Raw genomic sequence first — 17,856 nt, forward strand, 5'->3', positions numbered from 1 at the left:
CCATGTTCCCCCATTTCTTGTCCTGAGCACTGACAGTACATGCAGTCAGACAAGACCACTGGGATTAGTTCATTTTTATAGAGCTTCCAAACCTGTCACTTGACAGCAAAGGTCTGATTCTCAGGGATTCATTGGTATGCAAAGAAGCTTGTTTGCAGTTTGCACCAGGCTCTTCTCCAGAACCATGCATGCTCCATCTGTGCTGATAACACAGTGTTCTTTGGCACTGCAAACTGAAGGAAGCCAGAAAGTGAATTCATTTCATTACCCCAGACATTATGTGAATGACAAAGCGCTTTTATATTATATGCTGCTGTCAGTTCAGTGCCACCTGTAAGACTTTTTCTTTTCCTTCCTTTATTTTTTCAAACAGCCTGTCTCCTCAGAAATGATAAGACATCTTGAGACTTGAGGACCTGCATGTCATATCAATCTGTCATAATGACCTTGCTAAATATTAATTTATGATGTCTTACTTTAATCAATATTAACAGCACCCTGAAGTACTCCATTAGTAAACCTTTAAAATATTACAGAAAAAAGGGTCTTTTTGGAAATACAAACTGGGATTAATAAAAATGACTGATCTATAACAGATTTTCATAGTTGTTTATCTGTGTTGGGGTTAGCCTCAGTAAACAATAAGCATCTTTAGCCATTGACCATGGGAAGAATGATGTGCTGTCACTCAGAGAGCCTTGATTAAATGTGTTTGATATCACAAGATGCTTTTCAGTTTTGTTCTTGCTGGCTTAGCTTGGGTGTGCAGGTCTGGCAGGCAGATTTTCCTTGCTGCCATTATTGGTATCCAAATTAAATAGACTTAGATTGCCAGTGGTTCAGTGGCAGCTGGAAGATTTTACTGGGGATTCCAGCATCTGCTTTTAGTTACTTTTAAAAATCAGGAACATTTTTTGTCATTTCCAAGTTTCATATATTTATTTGACAAAGGAAGAATACAGTGGTATCAAGATGAGGCAAAATACTGAACAGGAAAAAGTTAGGGTGCAAGCAGGTGCTCTTTTCTGATGATTTGTTGAAAGTGATCCTATCTCTGCTCTTTATGTGTCTGTCCTCAGAGGAGAACAAAGAGGGTTCCTTTTTGATATACAGTGGTACAGAGAATTGAAAATGACTGATTAATCTTTAATCCTTTGTCTCTGGACATACTCTTAGATACCCTTTTATATGAAAGATTTTTCAGAATCATAAAAAACTCATATTAACTTTCTGTATTTTAAAATGTTTGATAAGATTTCAAAGTATTTTAAGCTACCTATCACTGACCATGAAGTTCACAGTTGGAAAGGCCTTGTGTGAAAGAAGTCTTCCAAATGGTAACCAGGCACATGATTTTTTTTTTGTAGTTTTGTCTCTTTTTCAGATTATTTTCTGTAGCATTTTAGAAAGTAGACTGAGAGTATGAGAAGACCAACATATGCTTTTCTAGTACTATGAATGCATAGATTTTCAGCTGTAATGCAAAAATCTAGTAGAGTGAAGTTACCTGTAGTTGGTATTATGCTATTTTGCAGTATTGATCCTGTTTAAATTTAAAGGGAGGCATCTGGTGAGGAAAACGCTTTCTACCTTTGAAGGGAAAATGTTAAATTAACCAAATACCTCTTTGTAAACAGGGATAGAAAGTCAGAACTTCCAATATTATGACAATGTGTTACAAGCACTGCAGTGTGAGTTGTCAGGAGTCTCAGTTCTGAAAGTGCATCAGGGCCCAGTTCCTGTTTCATCGATGATCTGCATTATAAATCTGATGTGGCTTATTCCCTACACGCTATTACATAGATTTTGTACAAGCCACTGCATGGATCAGCTTTCAGATGAAGCACTGCCTGTGGGAAGGGCCTGATGAGGACTTGCAGTTTTTGCTGATGAGTTCAGGTTTGATTTCTGATGCTGTCTGGTGTGAAAAGTTCCAGATATTAAGTGTAGCAGGAAGCTTTCATGGATACCCTGCTGCCACGGGCTGGGCAGGGGCGAATCCTGCACTGCACCCTGAAAGGAACCAAAAAGAGCGAGTTCCCCTGGGAATTCAGCTTTTAACCCCTCTGTGTTCTCAGAGGTGTGACCTCAATTGGTCACCCCAAGTGTCAATATCGAAATTGACCTCTTCCTTCCGAGAAGATTCTTTTTCCTGTGTCAAACCACGACACTTGCCTTCCCAAAACTAGCAGGTTTTAAAGCAATGACATGGAATTCCTTGTTATTTTCTGTACAGTAGATGACAGTATACATGCACATCTACAGTGGGCATATTGCATATGAAAGCAGAGAGAGTCTCCTCCTAACCAACTTAGTGAACTGGACAGTTTTTATAAACTCTGGTTCCCTTATTGTCAGAAAGATTTGCATAAAATGTAGAGCTGATCTGTCAAAAGCTGCTCCTTAAAAATGCACAGTTAGTTTTACAGGCATAACGTTGCCCTTGAGTGCACAGTGGCTGTTGCATGAACAAGTAGCATGAAAAAAGCTATAGTGATATTTATTAAAACCTGGTTAAAGTTCCAGTTCTTACTGAAAAGGGATGTTTGAAGTAGAGGGGGAGAACAGAGCAGGAATAGCAAAATATATTGGGGTGGTAGGGCACAGAGCAATGTAAAGCAAATGCCAAACCAAAAATGAAGAAAATGTCTTTAAATCTTGATGACTTCTACAATCAAACCAAGGGTTTGTAGCAGGGCTGTTTCATTTTTTTTTTTTTTTCTCCAAGAGATAATGAAATGTTTCAACAATACTTTCTATTTTTATTTAAGAGGCTCACTTTGGATTTCAGATGCCTGTTGTTTTCCTCCCAAAATTCATCAACAAATTTCAATGAACAGAGTACATACTTTGAATGTAAAGGAGGTTGATGATTATGAAGCAGCTATTTAAAAACTGAATATTACATAGTGATTTAGTAACAAAACCCCCATAGATTTTGTGGCTTCTCATGTGCTGGCAATTTTTTATTTAATTAATTCAGGAGACAAATTTACTTCTCAAAAAAGAGAATTTGAACATGGAAACAGCTAGCATGCTAAAAAGTAAAAAAAAAAAAAAAAAGAAAAGAACCTTATATTTGAGACAATCCTGAGTATTTTGGGTGGCTAGTAGCAGTTTGCTACAAAATGTTATCTGACCTGTATTTTAAAATGAGGTTTAAATAATTGATATAATAAGGGAGAATATTCAGTTACAGAAATAATTGCTTGGCACAGCTTTTAGAACAAAATTATTTAGTCCCGGTAAAAGGACTGCACCTTTAATCAGGGATCCTAATTTGATTTTTTAAATGTGTCTGTCGTTTGTCTGACAAGCCAAGTAACAAATGAATTCTGAATTGTATGAACGGGTCTACACGTAATCTGCATCAGCCACTGCAGTGACTGATGGAAACGTAGCAGTAAATAGTAATAGGAAAGTCAGCAAACACATAGGGCTAGGTTGGCCATATACATGTGCTCTGTTCTTGTGTCAGCTAGCCATGGCTTCCTGTTTTGAAGCCAAAAGGGTTTTTTTTGATTGCAAAATGTTCCAGTGTGCTGTGTTGTGTTTGATCTGTCAGAAAGTCTTCAACCTGATGGGTCATTCAGACAAACCATTTGGTTTGGTCTGTCTTGTTCCAAGACTCTACCAACTAACCTGGGAGAAGGTGGGTGTTCTGTGGTCCTGACAAATGGTCAAGCAAACAAGTATTTCTGGTCCAGTGGCTAAAACTGATCAAGTAAGACAAACATTCAGCAAAGACTCCTTTTCCTACTTTGGAAGCACCTCTTAAATGTTCTCACACAATGCAGAGGGTCATGCTGCACTTTAACTTTTCTCATCAACAGTTTACAAGAAAAACTATGGAAAGAATTTATCACTTATAATAAGAAAGAAAAGAGTAAAAGATAAATTCTTCTTAGACAGTTTTTTTCCCCTAAACTGTTTTTGTACATCTTTCTGTGTTTCTGAACATCTCTGTTTAATTAGAGGTGTGAAAATTTCAATTGCTATAGAGATCTTTTTACATGAGGGTGGTTTTTAATCCTTCATTAAAGAAAAAAAAAAAAACAACCAGTAAATAGTTTTAAAAACAAAATATAAAAATGGAATTTATAAACAGATTTGGATATTTGTTCTTCATATCACTGAATAATAATAAAAAGGGACATTGCTTCTGTGCTCATGTGAGCAAACACATAGTGTTGAAAGTCAATGTGTTGCTGTTCATGTAACTCATACTGATTTAGAATTCCCTTTTTTCATGTCCCTTTTCTCTTTCTGGTTATTTTCTAGATTCAAAAACCTGCAATGAAGTTGACCTGGAGAATTCTGTAGATTGGGAAGTGAAGACAATTACTAGTGCTATGAAGCAGTATCTGCGGTAAGGCTGTCTCTTGTTTATTTGGTTTTTTAGACTATAAATTCTTATTTTAGTTTTCCTATGCAGTATGTTAAGCTGCACTAGTTAGTTTTGCTATGTTTTGGAATAGGAGCTCATTTTGTACAAATACCATGTTTGCTATTTGTTTTGGAGGAAGCAAAATCCTTCAGCAACACTAATACTCATGTTCATGAGACAAGCCTACTTTGGTGTTAGACACAGAATCATTTCACTGATGGTTCAGAAACCTGAAATGTTACTAAACTTGCTGTGAATCATTACTGAAAATTAGTGAAGATTGTTAAAATTTGTTTCCTTTTTGTGTTTGTGTAGTGGAATGAAAAGGAGAAGGCTGTAAAATTTTTAGTACTTTCCTCTTTTCCTTCTGACCCTTGCTCTGATGTTCTGTGTGCAATAGTAATAATATTTTGAGTGTTAAAATTTATAAATAAGAATTTAAAATATGTTTGCTATTCAAATGGCTTTGCCAATTCCTAATAAAGCTATTTTGCTAAATTGCCTAAGAACATAAAATGTCACACTTATGCATTTCTTGTAGTGTAACACAAACATTGTACTTTTGATCTCCTATTTTTATTAAATAAATTATTATTACAACCACTATCAATGAGTCCTGCAGAAATATCGTAAGGATACAACTCTTAGATAATATAGAAAAGTAGAAAAAAAATAGGGGCATAACTGTACATGATAAAGTATTTCTCCCCTATAGTATTTCCCATCTGAGTGTTTACTCGGATATGCAATATTTCATGAGCATCATTAAAGTCAATATAATAAATGGTTTTAACTCTGGTGGTGGTGGTTGTTGTTAGGACCTTAGTCTTTCCAGTAAGGCATTGACTTCTCATTTGTAGTATTTTAAAAGTGCTAATAAAGAATGAATTGCCCAGTACTTGTGTACAATCTTGGTGTTGAAACTGGAAAGGTATCTTATGATAGAGGTATCACTTCAGCACATGGAAAGGTGAATGGTTGCATTTAGTCTTATTTTCCTGATAATATAAAGTTTTCCTTTTGTTCTAGAAATCACTGAATTCAAGGGCCTTTGTAACAATGGTTGCTTCCAGTATGAGAATTATGTTACTGAATGTTGTAAAGGCTTCCTAATTAGAGTAAATGCAGCTAGAAGAAAATACAGTTAAATTTATTATATCATCCTTGTTTTACAGAAACCTTCCAGAGCCACTGATGACATACGAGTTGCATGGAGAATTCATCGTTCCTGCCAGTAAATACATGACTGTAGTTCAAATAGAATATTTTTGTTGTTGTGTCTTGTGACCTCAGGAGCACCCTGCAAACTCAATTCCAGAAAAATGCTTCATCCCAGTAAAAATACAGAAACAAGAAATAATAAATGATTAATCAGTATTTAGTTCCAGTGTGTGTCAACATGTAATGTGACTTTCTAGCACAGTTTATACTTTTATGGAAAAACTTTTGGATAGCCAGTGTAAACATTTATTCTTATTATCTTAATTGCATAATGATAAGCATCAACTTAATCTGTGATTTTTTTTTTTTTTTGCTTTCCATTTATAAAGAGTATGAAGCTTAGCAAAAGAAAGTACATTAATTTGAGCTCATTTGAGTCCTTAAGGCACAACTGCCTGTGTAGGCTGGCTAGAATGTTCCTCATGTATTAGAAGAAAGGAAAGAGCAGGCCAGATTACACTGTGGCAGTTCAAACACAGACTTGGAGAAGACACAACAGCATTTGTAGCTCAGTTGTATGGTATCTAGTGTACATGGAATTTTTTTGGAAGAGGATAGAGGGAAACTGTAAGAAAATTTTTGGCAAAGTATCAGACAGATATTTAGCTGATTTTCTTTCCAGCCTGTAGCACGTCTGGCAAACTGTGGAAAGCAGAATTAAAATAAACTTTGAGACAATTGCTTTATCATCTTCAGATTGCTATAATGACTTTCTAGGACTGCAGAATGTATTTTCTTCTGGTCCTTAATTCAAAATGAGAATTAGCTGAGGAAATTTGTTGCCAAAGCACATGCTAGCAGGCAAGTGCTTAAACAAAATTTGACATCCTTACCTATGTGGTGAGTCTTCACATTTGTATTGGAAAGTGTTAAAATAATTTCTCTACTTCTGAAGTTTTGCCAGCAGTTTCCTCTCTTTATTTTTCTTTATATTATAATATTACTTACTATATATTGCTTATATATATTACTTACTATATACTATATAGTATTATTTATGTTTTCTTTCTATTATATTTCAGTAAAGGAATTCAGTTGAAGTTACATGTTTGAGACAGTACAGTGTTTGTCAGTAGCGAACAGCTCAATAAAGGAGTTGGTTCTGGGGAGGGAAATTCAATCAACATTGCAGATCTGAGTTACAGTATGCTCAAAAATAGGTAATCAGGGTTGTTTCCTATGTTGGCTATAAAAAACCAACACTGGAAATAGCTTGGAGTATCCTTTTCCCTGAAACTGTTGGATGAGGAGCCTAAATAAAAAGGTTTACTTTCAGTTCTTTCCCTTTATGCATATCAATATAGATTGAAGCTACATGAGCTTTGACTGCATCTTGTAATTAAATTGTTTAGCCATTCTTTAATTAGAATTTGTGATCTCACATATGCACAAAATAATCTCACTTTAAAGAAGGCCTCTTTTTTCTATGAGAATTTTGTAGTAGCTCCCTAGAAATTAAGCATTTTGCTTTTTGGTAGCCTTTTTTCTTGCAATCTGTGCAGGGGTATTCACTGCAAAAGAATGAAATACAGCCCTAAAATCTACAGCAATATGCAAAGAAAAAAAAATCTGAAGCAATATGCACTGAAGAATCTGAAGAAATTGTGGTATTTTATAGGAAATACACTTAACAATCAAAGTTTCCTTTGAGAAAAATGGGACCTGATCAGTCCCTCATGTCAAAACTTCTTGCATTCAGAATAAAGTCTAAATTTTTCTCATTCTGCACTTTCTAGGAAGTATTACTATAGGTAGTAGAAATGCTTCCATTTCTTTCATTATAACCACTACAGAGATGTAATTTTGTGATTTAATGCAATTTCAATTAGGAAGATGGTTTATTTTCATTTTTACAGGTTTTTGTTTTCATCTGTGTACCGTGAAACATGTAGGGGTCAAATTTATTTGATTTGACAATCAACATGCAAAAATAAAAGCTCTTTGCTTATCTATATTTCTGTACTGTACTGGAGATGCCATTGTTATTCAGAACCTTTGTCATAGTAGTCTCTGTAGGATTTTTTGCATGTTTATTCTTCTGTGTCTTCAGAGGTCATTAGGTTTTCTAAGCATTTTGGATCTGCATGCAGTTTCCAATGCAGGGTAGCCTAAATGCAGCATCGTTAGGTGCACAGTACCAACAAAACTGAATTCTAATCATGAGGACCATCAGTTAATGATGCTGAGGTGGAAAGCATCGCTGCTCACCTTGCAGTGTATTTCTAAGCAGATGTGCCCAATGCAGCAAAACAATAACTGCGTCTATCAGTTGTTAAAAATAGATTAACAAAGGCATCCTTTTGCAGGTGGATTGAAAGATAAGTTCTCAAAATAAGTAAATAAGTTGATAATTCTAGAACACTATTACTTGTGAAAACAAGCACATATGTTCAGTGTTGCTATATTTGGAGAAACATAAGTGGTGAAGTGTGTGCAGTGTGTTTCCAAGCAGGGGTGGGAGAAGATTTGTGTTTTTGTGGATCTCATTTTATTTTAATTTTATTTTGAGATATTTATTTCTATATCCCATAGAAAGTGGGAGTCCGGAATCGCGAGTCAATGCTGTTCACTTCTTGGTCCACAAACTCCCAGAAAAGAACAAAGAGATGCTGGAAATTTTGGTGAAACATTTAGCAAAGTGAGTGCTATGACCTGCTTTCCTACCTTGTCAGAATTCTTGTCTTTACCTTTCTTTAACTACAGAGGGCTTTAGTGAAGTGTGGCTGGAGCTAAAGCCCATTTTGATGCTGTCATCCTCAACCCCAAGAACCAAACGTGCAAAAACAGACAAGACATTTGACTCACGCTGTGCATATTTTGGCGGGAAAGGCAGAAATCTAAGACATTAATGAAGCCATAGAAATATTTACTTTAGCAGTCCTGCCAGCAGCTGAGGGCTTGATTGAAGTGAGAAAGGGAACATTATACTTTCTTTTCGCAAATTCTGGCAGAGGGAATAGTGGAGATCTGTTAGCAAATTTAAGTTGGTTTCACACTTGCCCTGGTCCAAGGCTAAGTGCATTTTATATATTTAAGTTCAGTAAGAGGCTGGTTTTCTTTTTAAGATGCTGGTGGAAGAATGGCATTTCAGTTTTCCAGAATTTAGTAAGACTTTATTTGGAGAAACTTTGCACAAAACAAACTTCTAAAACATAGATTAAGGAAATGTAATGTTTTCATTCGTAGACTGCAGTTTCCAACAGCAATGGAAATTTTTCATAACCCATTTCCTGTTTTTTCCTTCAATTCTTTTCAAAAAGTGTTTCAAAGCATGCCAAGATGAATCTAATGACTGTGGCAAACCTAGGGGTAGTATTTGGACCGACCTTAATGAGACCACAGGAAGAAACTGTAGCAGCCATCATGGATCTGAAGTTTCAGAATATTGTCATTGAAATCCTGATAGAAAATCACGAGAAGGTAAGTTTTGCTACGTTTTCACATTTCTGAACATTATCTGAAACAATCTGCTAGCCTTAATGGGGTTAAGCAAGGAGTTAAGCATGACATTAAACTAATAGTTTAATTCTAAAGAATATTTTCTATACACTGTACGCTTTTGGTTATTTATCCTTGATAATCATTCCTGTTCATGGATGAACTGACATTTCAGAATGCATGTTTTGTGGCAGTAGTAGTGCTTCTGTGTGCATAGTACACCAGTAGATTTGCATTATGATATTTGCATTTGCTTTGTTTTGGAGCAAAAATGATACAAAACTAGAAAAGAGAAAGCCCAAGTTCAGTTTCTAGCTCTTCCATCAATGCTCTTTCATCACTTTGACCAGGCTCTGAATTAATGGTTTTGTCTTTATCTCAGAGTTCTCAGAGTAAAAAAGACAACTTTACTGTACTCTGAATTTTATGTATGAAAAGCATTATGAGAGAGCCAGATATTAACACTTCCTTTGTTTTCAGCTGAATGTGTGTTATTTTAAGCCTTTGTATTTGAAGTAGTACTGAAAAAAGAAATTGTTGTTGCTGCTTTACTAGAGTTGCCAGTTACTGAAGTGCCTCACATGTACAAGGTACTGTCCAGGATATCACTGACTGTAATCTGGGACCTGAAATAAAAAATAAAAATAGTAGGAAAGTAATTTACTTGTTTCCTTACTTGGATACTCATTTGGGAGTCCCTTGTGTCTAATTGACTTTTGTGACTGGATGTTTAAGGTAGTTTGTACTGAGAGATGGACAGCATCTCCCTAATTCTTACTGTCAAAAAAAAAAAAAAGTGCTTTGGAAAAATCCCAAGATATGCTTTTTCCTCTCCTTTCTTAAGCACTCAGAGCATTACAATTGTTATTTCCTTTAAAGGTTAGCAGTGTTGAAATTGGCTATTTAAGTCAAGTGTAATCTACCCTAAATAATATATGTCTCAGGCTTTTCTGACAATGTAACTATGCTCCCTTCCTGATACAGGCTGGGCAAAACTTCTGTTGGCATAGCTGTGTCCGCATGGTGGGTTTTGTTGGCTTAGTTGACTTAGGGTGTAATGCTGTCCTCACACACACTGGGCAGATATGGTGTTATTCTGTTGGAAAAATATTGGGCTGCACATGTGGCTCAAGTTCTAACCAATAAATATTCCAAGAGCTGTAAGCCATGGTATTAATTTTGGATCTCAGAAATGAAAGTAAACCTTGCAGCTGAGCTCATGATTTTAAAGTTATTGAGGTGATCACACAAATTAAAGGAAGTTAAGAGAGAACAAGCAGAGCCAGGGTGTTTTAATAACATGTGGAGGTTGAGTTGTGTTTATTCAAATCACCACAGATTAGCACCATCCTGTTATTATGCCAGCTCAGTCACATGTCTCTTAAAACTGGACATCAATTTTACATTTGAAACATTAGTGGCCTTTCTTGCTCCTCTGAAAATGTGGAGAAGCGAGGAGTGGAAAGTGCATCAGTATAATACTGCATCATTTTCCATAGTTTCTTGGTTTTATGCCTTCTTTAGAACTAGAAGGTATAATTTTTAAGGAATTTCTGTCATTTCACTGCCAATTCTAACAGTGAACTTGTCATCAGTGGTCTGCCTGCAGCAGCCTCTCCCATTCTAGACCTGCTTTCAAAATGGAAGGCAACCCCAAATGTGACCTCTGTGTGTTTATAACAAAGGCAATGGAGAGGTGTGTTGAGTTACTGCAAAAATTTTATAGTTAAACTGAGTATGCTGCTTTTACAAGTGATATTTCTTCATTTAGAGCAGACCAAGGACCTACTTTTAAAGGCAAGCAAGATCATTGCCAGTTTAATGTTTGTTTTATGTTGTTTTTTAAAATTTCTATGCATTTCAGACTTTCTGAGTGTCTTGCATTAGATATTTTTATTTATAGCCCCAGTGAAGTCCTAGGAAATGTCACCGGCTGTGGGTTAAAGTAAAATATTTCATTCAGCCACTACTCTGACTCTGCTAATTTTTAGCAGCTTCTGCTGATAGGAGCAAAGTTTGGAATTGTAGGAGAGTGATGGACTCAAGATGGAGATGTGCTGGCCCTTCACACTTGGTGCATATGTAATTTCCAGTACTCCAGTAATTTCTGTTACTCTGCAGAGAGGCATTTCTTTTCCCTTGCAGCAAAGGAAATTATCAACACACTTTCCAATTCTAGAAGCAGGAGCCATCAGCATTTCTGGTACAAATAACAGAAACCTGGTAGGCAGAATGGTAAAAAATGATTAGGATTCCTCAAATATTTTTAAATTCCATCAATGCCCATTATGTGTTTTGTGGATAGCTTTATTGAATGAGAATCACTATTCATTTTTAGGAAGAGATATAATTGGGTTACTGGGCTTTGAAATCGTGGTGTGGTCATTCCAGTATCATCACTTTTTGTTCTAATTAGAGAATTTCTGTGCGATGAATGTGTGGAAACCTGAACACAATGACTTGCCCTAAGATAAAAGTATCATGCTTAGTGAATAAGCTGGTTTTGTTTGTTTGTTTTGTTTTTTTTAAATTTATTTTTAAGCTTTGTTGATAAATACATTTGTGTCCTGCTGGCTAGAAACCAGTCAGTACCACTTCTACCTTGCTTATGGGCTGCATATGTGCCTCCAATCCATGTCTATGTACCAACTGCAGTGTGCTGAGGAGGGGATGTTTTGCAAAATGCTGAGATTGGAACACTGAAGCTACACCATACAGCCTGATATGTTGCACAATGATTAAGAGTAGGAAGGGATAGAAGAGCATCAGGGAATTGTTTAGCTCCTGTCAGTTCTAGGCAGGACTCTGTCAGGCAGAGTATTTCACAGTGCCCACTTAGAAGGTGAGCTGCAGATCTCTGTTTTGAAAGAAAAAGACTAAAACTAGACCCAAGCTGAGATATTTTACTTAGGACTGTCAGAACTACCTGCTGTGGAAGCAAGGACAGTCCAGAGGATATTTAAACCTGCAAAATGTCTTGCTTTGCTTCTGTCCTATGGCTATGGGGGAAGGACAGCCAGATTTTGTGTCTTCACTAAAGAAGAAAATTCATGTTTGTGTTTCATCATTATTTTTGCATTGAGGTAACAAGCTCAGGAGCTGACTGCAGCTGTGCTTGTACAGTGCCTGGAGCAATCTTGGCCTTTAGGTAATCTTCTAATGAAGTCTTAGTCAACTTGGCCCCAAAAAAAAGGTTTTGATTTCTCTTCTTTGCCTTCTCCAAATGAGTTTTAAGGGTTTCAATTAATTTTTCTTCCCATGGGCTTACCAGACTGGAAATCTTGGACATTTCAGCTCTTCTGGTCTTTGACTTATGGTGAGGAAGAAGGGTCCATGCCATGGCAGCATGAAGAGCATGCACATATTTATCTTGCTGTTTGTTATAGTGTTCTGGCATCTTATTGGAGTGAATGTCACTATTCAAACAGCTTGTTTATATGCCATTTAGAAATGCCTCAGTGGTAATGTGAACCATTTTGGTTTCTCAATTCCCTGAATATTATTTTAAGAAGAAAAAAAAGGCACCAGGATAAAAAAAAAGTCTAAGAAATGAAAGAAGATGAGGGAGGAGGTTGGAATAAAAATCTCAGTGGGACTGAAATATTTAAACCAGTGTATGGGGGAGGAAAGAATAGTGAGTACAAATAGCAAGATTATAAAAACAGCAAGAAGATGAAAATTACATTGAAAGAAAATTAGAAGGAAAAAAGCAAGGGGCTAGACCTAGAAGTTCCTTCTGGAGATTGAAAGACCAGAATCTGAGGAAAGGGGATAAGCTTCATAAAATATATCTTTTTCTCAAATTCAAACAACCTATGGGCAAAATTATCTCAAAGACACTCAAACTGAAAAGCTCAGTATTTCCTATATATAGGGCAGATACCTTTTCCCCATCAGACTCTCTATATAGGGGAAGGATTTTACATATTTTAGACAAAATGTCTTTGATATGTTCAAAACAGTTTTAAGGGGAATTTTTTTAATGAAATACTCTTTTTTGTACCTTGGGCACTTTCATAATTTATTTTTTAAACTAAAAAAGGAAAAGAAGAATTTAATACTACTGAGCTCTTAAGCCAACATCAACTTCATGTAGTAATCCTTGAAAAATCTTGTCTTAAAATGTATTAGAGTGCATAATACATGCAATATTCGTGAGACAGAAGGAATGGAAGTGGATGAAGTCAGTTTGTTTCAGAGCATGAAGCAGCACAGACTCCTCGTGGCAATCTAGCAGTTCTGTTGTAGGTAAATGCTTTAGGGTGGAATGCCATGCCACCACATAAACTTAAGACTATTTTTTGGCAACAGAGCAGATCTTTTGAAAGGGACACATGAGAGTTACTAAAGAGGGTTTGTTTCGACCTTCCTGTTGCTTTGGCTTTGGCTGCAAAGGAGGACCAAGAAGCAGCACAGTGTTATTATGGTGGTTTGCTGTGGTGCAGCAATTTGAAACCTCCACAAGCTGAATGTTTCTCAAGTCAACAAACACTGGACTTGGAGGGGGGAAAATGACATTAAAATATCTCCATTAGCGTTATCTCAAATATCTCCATTAGATATCAAAATATCTCCATTAGAGTTTGTGGTAAAAACATGTGAAGGTATTCAGGACGGTATTCAGCACGTGCTGAACTTGAAGCATGTAAGTAATCAGAAGTGTCATTGAAACTGTTCCTGAACTTAATTCTGATTACATGCCTATATTGGCTGAGTCTCAAGCAGAAAGAGCAACAGACACAACAAAGAAGTTCTAGTAGGAGTTAGAGCAGCTCTTTTGTTCCACTGCAGTGTGAGCAAACTCTTTAAATTCTTTTTCTGCTCTGTAGATAGCATAAAGCCCTTCCATATGAGACACACACATGTGGTGGTAAATTGACTGCAATTTTTTTGTTTGTTTAAAAGACTCCAGTTTTCTAAATGTGGTCTATGCATGGTAAGAAGACTGAATATTAAATCTCTACTCACGTTTGTGACTGGAGTTGATGGTATTAGAAGCAGTCTGGATCAATACCTGGATTGGTATGCTGCTAGACTGGTCCAAAAGAAACAAAACATGCACTGTGAGAAATCATATTATGTTAATTAAGAAAATCAAAACAAAAGTCATGATCTCAGGGGTGGAAGAGACCTGCTGAGATGCTGTACTACAAATACATGGCACACAGAAATAGTATACAGATTTCTGACTTCTTGATTTGCCTACTGTATTTACAGTGAATTTGGGGGAACCTCCCTCTACTTTATACGAAATTTCAAAGTGATAGAGATCTCATCTTGTGCTGCCCACAAGCAATGTTCCTAAGTTAGTAAAGAGAAAGGATAAAGGAGTGGCATTCAAGTGACTAATATTTGCGTCAGTCTTGATGGTCAGGGTGCTGTGCTTGCATGTGTGGAGGAGGAAGCAAGGGAGAAGTCCTTATGGAGACTGCCAAAATGGATGTTCTTAAATAAAATCTTGTTAGTAAAAGAAAATATTCTGTAAGATATTGCAAGAGGCATGAAGAGGGGAAAAGTTGTTGCGATTCTGAAACGTTTAAAAAGTAAATTCTTATGCAGAAACTGTGTGACATAATGTGTTTTGCATGTATGCTTTAGAATTCTAGTAAGCTTTTGCCTTGCCAGAAGGACTAGTGTATTTCAAACCATTAAATAGTTTTGTATTAAAAATACATGGCAGTCAGCTGATAATACTTTTATTTCCAATATTTTCCAGTGCATGCTTCTTGCACTAATAAAGCATCAATATTTCATTTAGACATACAATAGAACAGAGTGTTCTTTATCTCCAAAGAGCCTATAGTCATAGTGCAAAGTAAAAAATGTATTTTAACAAAAACAATGAGCAGAAAATACTTGAAAAAGCAATGATGGTATAAATCCTTGTAATGGTAGAAAGGATATCTGTGAAAATGCTTGTGAGATTGCAGGGTTGGCTGCAGTTGGAACTGTGTCATTTGCAATAATCTTGAAGATCTTGTCATTTCATTCTTATGCTTTGCTTGGTGACAGTGTGGTAGGGGGAAAAATGTGGGTTTTTATATTAAATTATAGTATTCATAAAATCTGCAGTAAAATATATTTACATATATATATATATGGTGGTTTTGTGTGCATATGCACACATATATATTTTATGTTTTTACATAAATATATGTTTATTACAAATGAAGGGGCAATACCTGTGCTGTGTTTGGCCATAGTTGTTGTTTTTGCTTGGTCTTGTCTTTGGTTTCCAATGCCGTCTTTCATCTTCTTAGGACTTCTCACACTCTTTGTAAGAGAAAATGCATGCAAATATTCTTCTTCTGCATTATTTTCCTTTGAGAAGTGTGTCATGTTTTAGAAATCAAGATAATTATATTGACTATTCAATCTTTTAAGGCATTTCTCTGCTATTTTAAGTAGTTCCTATAACTAAACAAGATACACATAGCTATAATGTGTAACAGGGAAAGATAACCTTTGTAGAATACTCTCCTTGGTGTGAGTTAAGAGTAGGTGAGCACAGAAGAGAAGGTGAACCTGCTGCTCCTGCTGGTGCAGTGGACAAATGTGGAGGTATTCCCAGCCTGGTATGTGGTTAACTCTCTCATTTCCCTTGGTGGCTAAAATGGATTGTTTGATAGCAGAGAATGGGCTGCCATCAGGAGCATTCTTCTCATGAAACTGTTAAAAGGTGGAGCACCATGTGATATGGTGGAAGCTGCAATCTTTGTATCGGGAGTGCTACTTTTAGAAAGGCTGACTCAACAAACTCGTAATTCACGAGTGAGCAAAGGACACTTGTTTTTAAACTTAGTATGGTTTTCTTTTTTCTATTCCCTCTCCTTTGCAGCTGTCCTCCAGACTGTAGTGTTGTGTCTTGCAGGCTTTTTAGTTCCTTCAAAACTTGAAGTACACAGTTAAACACAATCAGGGCAAATGAGTGCCTGTTAGAGTCTACTGATGCATCAGGTCTGTCTGAAACTTCACTGGGTTCTTTTGTCATTCTTGTAGTTTGCAGATTGTCCAGATCTGTAGTAGTTCTTGTATAAGAAGAGCAGATAGCAGATACTCCAGTGCGAAGTGGATCACAAATCCCTGTAAGCAGTGTTTCATTTAGTTGGGGGTGATCCAGCTGCCAGGCAGATGGGCTCAACAAATGATATCTTTGCAATGAGGAAAAGGTTGCCTTGGATGGATTCAATTTTTATTTATTTATTTAGAGAGCTCTGTGCTTTGGCTCACAGCCACGGATGATTCCTGTTTCTTGTTTTGACTTACACCTGGTTACTTTCCAGGCTGCATGCTCTTTTGCACTGTAATTCAGCAGTGGGTGCCAGGCAGCATCCAAGAGCATTATTGATGCTGTCTGGTTGGTGGCCCTCTAGAGACTGAGCCACAGGTAGTTTTCAGCTCTGGATCTGATTTTTTCCCCCCATCCCCAATACAATGATTGTGAATAATGTAGAAAGGTATTTTGTGGTTTGTAGCAGAATTCAAGCCTCCAAATCCAAAGCCTCAGAAAACCTGCATCTTGTGCAATCTCGCAGAAAGCAGTGCACAGCAAATCATATTCTACAGTATGTAAGTGTTGGAGTGCAAAAGATAGGATAGCTAATTTGAGGCAGGCACACCTGTATTGGAGTGGACACCATGATAATATTTGTGAAGTAAGTAATTTAAGAATTCTAATGAAGTGGTTGATAATTTTTCTTGGAGAATTCTGTAAACATTTTAAAAATATTGAATATTAATTTTATAAGTAATCAACTTTAATCACATTTTCCACACTGAACACATATTCTGTTTAGACAGCAATAATTCCTAGTACACGTAGTTTTTATTTATTGAATTGTGTTTGTGAACAAGAAAAAGAAATAGATACTTTGACTAAACCCAGGAATGTAACATGTTGATCTAACATTGTCCATAGTAAAGTAAAAATATGAACCGGTATGAAACTACAGTAACAAAGGAGAGTTTTTAAAAAGATTTCAGTACTCTGGAAGTTTTATAAAACTGTTAGAAGTGGTGCAGAAATCAGTTTTGAAATAAAACTTTTGTCCTAGTGCTCTAGGAGTTGATATTTTGTAACTTCTATTATGATTAAACTTTTATTAACTCCAATTAGCTTCTGTAATCCCTTCAAATAGGGAATAAAAACCCTAGAACTTTTCATGTTATTGAATGTGGTTTTTACTCTTAAAAAATGGATTACAATTAGTGTGCAATTAGTGGCTAGTGGTTATAATTAGTGGCTGAACTATTGTAGTAGTGTTTTAGGATGCATATGTTCACCTTGCAATTTCTGAAATGCTTATCTCTACACTAAAATTATAATTTGACATAAAAGACATCATTTCTTTGGTTTCAGAAAATGGCAAAAAGCACAGTACGACCATTGTCTTCATTATCCTAAGAGGAAAAAAATGTTGAAAATTAATCTGAGTAAGAGCACACTGCAAACCACAAAGACAGTTGGCATTTTTTTAGTGTTTTTGTCTCTGATATAAATATTTGAGTTTTGGTTTTGTGCAGATTGATGGGTTTAACCTGAATTGGGCTTGCATTACATTGAAAAGAAGCTAAGTCAAGGAAAAGACCATGGTGATAAGCTCCTCTTGGACTGTCCCATTAACTGCTAATGTATAAAGTATTCTTTAATCAGAATATATTATATCCAGTTGTCATGGAAATGCAAGGAGTACCATAGGGATAAAAAGTGTAAGGGGACAGCAGTACATGTGCTGTAGCTGGATGGTGTTTTATATTATTCAGTGAACATTAGTGGAAGTGTCTGTGTTTGTATCTTTTATTTAACAATG

General features: G+C 36.2%; 1 protein-coding gene across 3 annotated transcripts in view; it reads left to right on the plus strand.

The window, feature by feature from the left end:
- Positions 1-17,856, plus strand: part of ARHGAP10 (Rho GTPase activating protein 10) — a 136,812-nt gene that overhangs the window by 79,784 nt on the left and 39,172 nt on the right. For all 3 annotated transcript variants that reach the window (XM_021536597.4, XM_085579282.1, XM_085579281.1), the window contains 4 exons: positions 4,282-4,369; positions 5,563-5,621; positions 8,141-8,246; positions 8,869-9,028. In XM_021536597.4, the coding sequence (XP_021392272.2) occupies positions 4,282-4,369; positions 5,563-5,621; positions 8,141-8,246; positions 8,869-9,028 (413 nt within the window). The remainder of the gene's footprint in view (positions 1-4,281; positions 4,370-5,562; positions 5,622-8,140; positions 8,247-8,868; positions 9,029-17,856) is intronic.

This window comes from Lonchura striata, chromosome 4 (genome assembly GCF_050655825.1).
Source record: "Lonchura striata isolate lonStrDom1 chromosome 4, ASM5065582v1, whole genome shotgun sequence".
In the NCBI taxonomy this organism is placed as follows: Eukaryota; Metazoa; Chordata; class Aves; order Passeriformes; family Estrildidae; genus Lonchura; species Lonchura striata.